The sequence below is a fragment of the Salvelinus fontinalis genome, chromosome 13 (genome assembly GCF_029448725.1).
Source record: "Salvelinus fontinalis isolate EN_2023a chromosome 13, ASM2944872v1, whole genome shotgun sequence".
In the NCBI taxonomy this organism is placed as follows: domain Eukaryota; kingdom Metazoa; phylum Chordata; class Actinopteri; order Salmoniformes; family Salmonidae; genus Salvelinus; species Salvelinus fontinalis.
Window position 1 is genome coordinate 895,976 of NC_074677.1, and position 9,760 is coordinate 905,735.

General features: G+C 39.4%; 1 protein-coding gene across 2 annotated transcripts in view; it reads right to left on the reverse strand.

The window, feature by feature from the left end:
• The window catches only part of LOC129867898 (hormonally up-regulated neu tumor-associated kinase homolog A-like), a 47,469-nt gene extending 38,925 nt beyond the window's left edge, over nt 1-8,544 (reverse strand). For both annotated transcript variants that reach the window (XR_008761688.1, XM_055941371.1), the window contains exon 1: nt 7,490-8,544. Coding sequence is in view for 1 of the 2 variants with exons in the window: in XM_055941371.1 (XP_055797346.1) it covers nt 7,490-7,933 (444 nt within the window). In the remaining variant the exon portion in view is untranslated. The remainder of the gene's footprint in view (nt 1-7,489) is intronic.
• Nucleotides 8,545-9,760: the final 1,216 nt, after the last annotated feature.

A 9,760-nucleotide genomic window follows, 5' to 3' on the forward strand; every position in this document is an offset into this window, starting at 1 on the left:
ACTTGCTAAGAAAAGACAAACTAGCTGTTTGCTGATGTAGGAAACACAAACTAATAGTGTCACTATAGAACGCTAGTGGATTTATATTAAGAAGCAAAGTGAAACCAGCGTTGTTGTATGCGCTGCGTTGACCAGGCAGACTGAACGCAAAGTGTCACGTGGTTGAGGATCATCTAATGCGCTCCTTGAGTGACAGGGGGCGTGGCTAGGTCTGTGTGGAAAGCGGTACGTAGAGAGAAAGAGCGGAGAGAGATGACTCAAATAGTAAATAGTAAACTATACAAATAGACATGACACATGGTGTATCCCATTTAACAAACCAAACATTCAAATACCGGTATAGAAGGTAAAGTAAAAACTCAAACCGGTCCCTGCATTAATACCGGTATATCATAAAATACGGTATACCGCCCAGCCCTACGACACATTCAAACCATTTCAGACAACTTCCTGGACAAAATGCTCCACTGTATTAGTGAAGGTGTCAACTTGGCAGTAGAAAACCTAAACAGTATATTTGACCTCCCAGCTTCCCTGTCAAATCTAAAAGATAAGGCAAGATCTCTGTTTCTTCATGTTTGTAGTTACTTCACCTTTTAAGGAACATTTAATCTGTAATTATAATTTTATAACTTCTATGGGAACATAAAATTCAACATTCCAATTAGGATCTGGCTAAAAATACTTGAATCAGTCATAGAGCCCATTGCCCTTCATGGTTGTGAGGTCTGGGGTCCGCTCACCAACCAAGAATTCACAAAATGGGACAAACACCATATTGAGACTCTGCATGCTGAATTCTGCAAAAATATCCTCCTTGTACAACGTAAAACACCAAAACAATTCATGCAGAGCAGAATTAGGCCGATACCCACTAATTATCAAAATCCAGAAAAGAGACGTTAAATTCTACAACCACCTGAAAGGAAGCGATTCCCAAACCTTCCATAACAAAGCCATCAACTACAGAGAGATGAACCTGGAGAAGAGTCCCCTAAGCAAGCTGGTCCTAGGGCTCTGTTCACAAACACAAACACACCCCACAGAGCCTCAGGACAACAGCACAATTAGACCCAACCAAATCATGAGAAAACAAAAAGATAATTACTTGACACATTGGAAAGAATTAACAAAAAAACAGCAAGATTTGTGACCTGTTGCCACAAGAAAAGGTCAACCAGTGAAGAACAAACACCATTGTAAATACAACCCATATTTATGTTTATTTATTTTCCCTTTTGTACTTTAACTATTTGCACATCGTTACAACACTGTATATATAAATAATATGACATTTGAAATGTCTTTATTCCTTTATAACTTGTGTAAGTGTAATGTTTAATGTACATTTTTATTGTTTTTCACTTTTGTTTATTATCTACATCACTTGCTTTGACAATGTTAACATACGTTTCCCAACAGAGAGAGACAGAGAGAGAGAGAGCGAGAGAGAGAGAGAGAGAGACACTGACACACACAGAGAGACACAGAGAGAGACACACACACACACACACACACACACACACACACACAGAGAGACAGAGAGAGAGACACTGACACACACAGAGAGAGAGAGACACACACACACACACAGAGAGAGACAGAGAGAGAGACAGACATACAGTGGAGGTGAGGTCACTACTAGACAGCAGAACAGTCTCAGTATGGTTGAGCAAAGCTACTGAGGAGACCTCTCCACAGCACAGCCACTACCCTGCACATGGTACAGAACACACACTGCAGTAAATATTGACAATAGTCAAGCTGGGTTTTGGGCAGGAGAGTGTGTGTGTGTGTGTGCCTCACTGTGTTAGTTGTCCATCCACACCTGGCACTATAAGAGCCCATTCATAATGAAACATTAAGATGTGTTATTCACATCTCAGGTTAAACAGCGATGATAACATTAAGATGTGTTATTAAACAGCGATGATAACATTAAGATGTGTTATTAAACAGCAATGATAACATTAAGATGTGTTATTAAACAGCGATGATAACATTAAGATGTGTTATTAAACAGCGATGATAACATTAAGATGTGTTATTAAACAGCGATGATAACATTAAGATGTGTTATTAAACAGCGATGATAACATTAAGATGTGTTATTAAACAGTGATGATAACATTAAGATGTGTTATTAAACAGTGATGATAACATTAAGATGTGTTATTAAACAATGATGATAACATTAAGATGTGTTATTAAACAGCGATGATAATATTAAGAATATTAAGGTTATCAGTCATTGTATAGTAGACCTATCAGTCATTGTATAGTAGACCTATCAGTCATTGTGTAGTAGACCTATCAGTCATTGTATAGTAGACCTATCAGTCATTGTGTAGCAGACCTATCAGTCACTAGTAGACCTATCAGTCATTGTATAGTAGACCTATCAGTCACTAGTAGACCTATCAGTCATTGTGTAGTAGACCTATCAGTCACTAGTAGACCTATCAGTCATTGTTTAGTAGACCTATCAGTCACTAGTAGACCTATCAGTCATTGTATAGTAGACCTATCAGTCACTAGTAGACCTATCAGTCATTGTATAGTAGACCTATCAGTCATTGTATAGTAGACCTATCAGTCATTGTATAGTAGACCTATCAGTCATTGTATAGTAGACCTATCAGTCATTGTATAGTAGACCTATCAGTCATTGTGTAGCAGACCTATCAGTCATTGTATAGTAGACCTATCAGTCATTGTATAGTAGACCTATCAGTCATTGTATAGTAGACCTATCAGTCATTGTATAGTAGACCTATCAGTCATTGTGTAGTAGACCTATCAGTCACTAGTAGACCTATCAGTCATTGTATAGTAGACCTATCAGTCATTGTATAGTAGACCTATCAGTCACTAGTAGACCTTTCAGTCATTGTATAGTAGACCTATCAGTCACTAGTAGACATATCAGTCATTGTATAGTAGACCTATCACTCACTAGTAGACCTATCAGTCAGTTGTAGACCTATCAGTCATTGTGTAGTAGACCTATCAGTCACTAGTAGACCTATCAGTCATTGTATAGTAGACCTATCAGTCATTGTATAGTAGACCTATCAGTCACTAGTAGACCTATCAGTCATTGTATAGTAGACCTATCAGTCATTGTATAGTAGACCTATCAGTCATTGTATAGTAGACCTATCAGTCATTGTATAGTAGACCTATCAGTCACTTGTAGACCTATCAGTCATTGTGTAGTAGACCTATCAGTCACTAGTAGACCTATCAGTCACTAGTAGACCTATCAGTCACTAGTAGACCTATCAGTCATTGTATAGTAGACCTATCAGTCACTAGTAGACCTATCAGTCATTGTATAGTAGACCTATCAGTCATTGTATAGTAGACCTATCACTCACTAGTAGACCTATCAGTCAGTAGTAGACCTATCAGTCATTGTGTAGTAGACCTATCAGTCACTAGTAGACCTATCAGTCATTGTATAGTAGACCTATCAGTCATTGTATAGTAGACCTATCAGTCACTAGTAGACCTATCAGTCATTGTATAGTAGACCTATCAGTCACTAATAGACCTATCAGTCACTAGTAGACCTATCAGTCACTAGTAGACCTATCAGTCATTGTATAGTAGACCTATCAGTCACTAGTAGACCTATCAGTCACTAGTAGACCTATCAGTCACTAGTAGACCTATCAGTCATTGTATAGTAGACCTATCAGTCATTGTATAGTAGACCTATCAGTCATTGTATAGTAGACCTATCAGTCATTGTATAGTAGACCTATCAGTCATTGTATAGTAGACCTATCAGTCATTGTATAGTAGACCTATCAGTCATTGTATAGTAGACCTATCAGTCATTGTGTAGTAGACCTATCAGTCACTAGTAGACCTATCAGTCATTGTATAGTAGACCTATCAGTCACTAGTAGACCTATCAGTCATTGTATAGTAGACCTATCACTCACTAGTAGACCTATCAGTCAGTAGTAGACCTATCAGTCATTGTATAGTAGACCTATCAGTCATTGTATAGTAGACCTATCAGTCATTGTATAGTAGACCTATCAGTCATTGTATAGTAGACCTATCAGTCACTTGTAGACCTATCAGTCATTGTGTAGTAGACCTATCAGTCACTAGTAGACCTATCAGTCACTAGTAGACCTATCAGTCATTGTATAGTAGACCTATCAGTCACTAGTAGACCTATCAGTCATTGTATAGTAGACCTATCAGTCATTAATAGACCTATCAGTCACTAGTAGACCTATCAGTCATTGTATAGTAGACCTATCAGTCATTGTATAGTAGACCTATCAGTCATTGTATAGTAGACCTATCAGTCACTAGTAGACCTATCAGTCATTGTATAGTAGACCTATCAGTCACTAATAGACCTATCAGTCACTAGTAGACCTATCAGTCACTAGTAGACCTATCAGTCATTGTATAGTAGACCTATCAGTCATTGTATAGTAGACCTATCAGTCATTGTATAGTAGACCTATCAGTCATTGTATAGTAGACCTATCAGTCATTGTATAGTAGACCTATCAGTCATTGTATAGTAGACCTATCAGTCATTGTATAGTAGACCTATCAGTCATTGTCTAGTAGACCTATCAGTCACTAGTAGACATATCAGTCATTGTATAGTAGACCTATCAGTCATTGTATAGTAGACCTATCAGTCACTAGTAGACCTATCAGTCATTGTATAGTAGACCTATCAGTCATTGTATAGTAGACCTATCAGTCATTGTATAGTAGACCTATCAGTCATTGTGTAGTAGACCTATCAGTCACTAGTAGACCTATCAGTCATTGTATAGTAGACCTATCAGTCATTGTATAGTAGACCTATCAGTCACTAGTAGACCTATCAGTCATTGTATAGTAGACCTATCAGTCATTGTATAGTAGACCTATCAGTCACTAGTAGACATATCAGTCATTGTATAGTAGACCTATCGCTCACTAGTAGACCTATCAGTCAGTAGTAGACCTATCAGTCATTGTATAGTAGACCTATCAGTCATTGTATAGTAGACCTATCAGTCATTGTATAGTAGACCTATCAGTCATTGTATAGTAGACCTATCAGTCACTTGTAGACCTATCAGTCAGTGTGTAGTAGACCTATCAGTCACTAGTAGACCTATCAGTCACTAGTAGACCTATCAGTCTTTGTATAGTAGACCTATCAGTCACTAGTAGACCTATCAGTCATTGTATAGTAGACCTATCAGTCATTAATAGACCTATCAGTCACTAGTAGACCTATCAGTCACTAGTAGACCTATCAGTCACTAGTAGACCTATCAGTCATTGTATAGTAGACCTATCAGTCATTGTATAGTAGACCTATCAGTCATTGTATAGTAAACCTATCAGTCACTAGTAGACCTATCAGTCATTGTATAGTAGACCTATCAGTCACTAATAGACCTATCAGTCACTAGTAGACCTATCAGTCATTGTATAGTAGACCTATCAGTCATTGTATAGTAGACCTATCAGTCATTGTATAGTAGACCTATCAGTCATTGTATAGTAGACCTATCAGTCATTGTATAGTAAACCTATCAGTCACTAGTAGACCTATCAGTCATTGTATAGTAGACCTATCAGTCACTAATAGACCTATCAGTCACTAGTAGACCTATCAGTCACTAGTAGACCTATCAGTCATTGTATAGTAGACCTATCAGTCATTGTATAGTAGACCTATCAGTCATTGTATAGTAGACCTATCAGTCACTAATAGACCTATCAGTCATTGTATAGTAGACCTATCAGTCATTGTATAGTAAACCTATCAGTCACTAGTAGACCTATCAGTCATTATATAGTAGACCTATCAGTCACTAATAGACCTATCAGTCACTAGTAGACCTATCAGTCACTAGTAGACCTATCAGTCATTGTATAGTAGACCTATCAGTCATTGTATAGTAGACCTATCAGTCATTGTATAGTAGACCTATCAGTCATTGTATAGTAGACCTATCAGTCATTGTATAGTAGACCTATCAGTCATTGTATAGTAGACCTATCAGTCATTGTATAGTAGACCTATCAGTCATTGTATAGTAGACCTATCAGTCATTGTATAGTAGACCTATCAGTCATTGTGTAGTAGACCTATCAGTCACTAGTAGACCTATCAGTCATTGTATAGTAGACCTATCAGTCATTGTATAGTAGACCTATCAGTCATTGTATAGTAGACCTATCAGTCATTGTATAGTAGACCTATCAGTCATTGTATAGTAGACCTATCAGTCACTAGTAGACATATCAGTCATTGTATAGTAGACATATCAGTCATTGTATAGTAGACCTATCAGTCATTGTATAGTAGACCTATCAGTCATTGTATAGTAGACCTATCAGTCAGTAGTAGACCTATCAGTCATTGTATAGTAGACCTATCAGTCATTGTATAGTAGACCTATCAGTCATTGTATAGTAGACCTATCAGTCATTGTATAGTAGACCTATCAGTCACTAGTAGACCTATCAGTCATTGTATAGTAGACCTATCAGTCACTGTATAGTAGACCTATCAGTCACTAGTAGACCTATCAGTCATTGTATAGTAGACCTATCAGTCATTGTATAGTAGACCTATCAGTCATTGTATAGTAGACCTATCAGTCATTGTATAGTAGACCTATCAGTCATTGTATAGTAGACCTATCAGTCATTGTATAGTAGACCTATCAGTCATTGTATAGTAGACCTATCAGTCACTAGTAGACCTATCAGTCACTAGTAGACCTATCAGTCATTGTATAGTAGACCTATCAGTCATTGTATAGTAGACCTATCAGTCATTGTATAGTAGACCTATCAGTCATTGTATAGTAGACCTATCAGTCATTGTATAGTAGACCTATTAGTCATTGTATAGTAGACCTATCAGTCATTGTATAGTAGACCTATCAGTCATTGTATAGTAGACCTATCAGTCATTGTATAGTAGACCTATCAGTCATTGTATAGTAGACCTATCAGTCACTGTATAGTAGACCTGTGAAGTGTCTACTAGCTGTTTAATAGTATTGATATGTGAAGTGTTTAATAGTATTGATATGTGAAGTGTTTAATAGTATTGATATGTGAAGTGTCTACTAGCTGTTTAATAGTATTGATATGTGAAGTGTTTAATAGTATTGATATGTGAAGTGTTTAATAGTATTGATATGTGAAGTGTTTAATAGTATTGATATGTGAAGTGTTTAATAGTATTGATATGTGAAGTGTCTTCTAAGTGTTTAATAGTATTTAATTGTAATCCAGTTGCCAAAGTTGTCAAATCAGGAATGAATCATCACATCAAATTGGGACTGGTAAAATGGGTCACCTGACAAAAAATTGCAAAGTGTTTTTTCGTCGCTTGCTGAAAATAATCATTCCACATGCATGGAGAATTAGAACAAAAAGTATTCATGCATCAGTAAAAACTTCACAAATAAGTTTGACAACTGTCAACTACCTTCTCTCCAGTCATGGCGTGAAGTCCCTCTCGGACTTTAGCGAAGGAGCCCTCTCCAAGTTTCCTCCCGATCAAGTAGTTTCCTACCCGCTTAGTGTGGTAAAAGTTACGGAGGATATCCGCAGCAGGACTGCCTAGAGAAGCCGGGACAACGTTCTCCGGGGTAGAGGCCGGGGCTTTACCCCCGGGGACAACGTTCTCAGGGGTAGAGGCCGGAGCTTTACACCCGGGGACAACGTTCTCCGGGGTAGAGGCCGGGGCTTTACACCCGGGGACAACGTTTACCGGGGTAGAGGCCGGAGCTTTACACCCGGGGACAACGTTTACCGGGGTAGAGGCCGGGGCTTTACCCCCGGGGACAACATTCTCCGGGGTAGAGGCCGGGGCTTTACACCCGTGTAACCGGGGACTATCGACAACCATGTCAACGTCAACGGCTGGCATAAAAACTCCCAACTGTCAAAGTACAAAAGGACGGTTTATTTTCACCCTTTAGAGAAGTTTCCAACTGTCCGTCCTCGTTGTCCCCTGCGCTCTAAACCTGGCCAGTCCGGTATGTGAGGAGCATCTGAAGGAAATTCCCGTCTGCCTGTCCTGTCAGTTGTCCCCGTTGAATGTAAATAGGCCAATTTAACTGGAACCCGAGCCACCTGTTCAACCAACGCGTTAGCACGCAGTGTACGTAGTTTCCAAGAGCTTGTCCCAAACTTGACGCCTCCAAACGGTCTCATAAAGAAAATACAAATCAAAATAGGCTTCTTGACTGAGAAATAAATATCTAAATATTTCCAAAAGTTGCCAAAACGTGTTAAAAGGGAGTGTAAATATCCTTGTGTTGTTCATTAAAGTTCTCTCTCGGTTACTCTATCCATCTTTTCTGGAGCTGAGCGTTCCTTTCCGGTGGGTGGATATTGGACTTGAGAGTGAAGAACGCTGTACGGTTTGAAGCGACTTTCCCGGTTCAGTGGGTGGGCGTTACTTGTTTGTGAGAAAACGCTCCTGACTCGGTAACCGGGTTGAGCTGTAATCCTATCAGATGCAGCGGCGGGAGCAGACGTGAGACCCCCCCCCCCCCCCCCCCCCCCCCCCCACACACACACACACACACACACTTCTCAAGTCAATTCAAAGGGCTCTCTCTCCTCTCCAAATACAGTAGCCGCCCCTGCAGCTCAAACAAAGGCTGGTCTAACTCTTCTGGAGACGGGCTATGTGGATGACATCACCTGTCTCTCTCTCTTCCCTGATTGGAAGGTGACTCCTGGTAGCTAGAGAATATGGATCTTGATTAATGAGCCTATCGATTTGCCTTCCTCCAAAGGAGTCGTGTCTTGAATATAGATAACCTTGTGGTGTAGCCTAGGCTATGTTGTTATCTATGAATAGTCTATAAACGTAAATTATGTGTTATGTCTAAGCTAAATTAGGGGTTGGTTTTTTGCGTGTTCTTTTTTTAGGAACAAAGACATGTTTTGATGTAGAATGTTGAACGTTGCGTAAAAGGGCTGTGACGCTCCGTTCCACACGATCTGCTCCGTGTACCAACATAACACGGAGAGTCTCCGCGTACCAACATAACAAAATGAACTACACACTAACATGCTTGTCTACTGGACATATTTTTTTAAACAGAGATGTTTCAAGACAAATATGACAGTGGTCTGGTCTAAATTACATTCTAAACACAATAACATTTGTGTTGGCTTTCTGTTAGTGTGTTATTAGTGCAGTCAAACGCATAGGATACAGCTATTGCATCAGATGTGCTGGTCTTCAGTACAAGAGCAGTAGCACACGGGGAAACTAAAACGGGTTCCCTTTTTCTCTGTTTATCACCGTCACCATGGAGAAGCAGGCTGTTTTAATTCATGAATTAATGATAATTGAAGTGAACAAAGAGCAACAGAGTCCCTTTGAAGGTCTCTTCATCTGAGACGGATGAGCTCAGTCTCTCTCCTGTCAGTCTCTATGAACACACACACACACACACACACACACACACACACACACACACACACACACACACACACACACACACACACACACACACACACACACACACACACACACACACACACACACACACACACACACACACACACACACACACACACACACACACAGGAGAAAGGTTCTGCTAAGTTCATTAGCAAAGTGCATTACATTCAACATCTTAAATTAAGCTCCCGAAGAGTACAGAGTCTATCACAGTCCTTCAACACTTAAAGGGTTTATCAGTCTGTCAACACTTAAAGGGTTTATCAGTCTGTC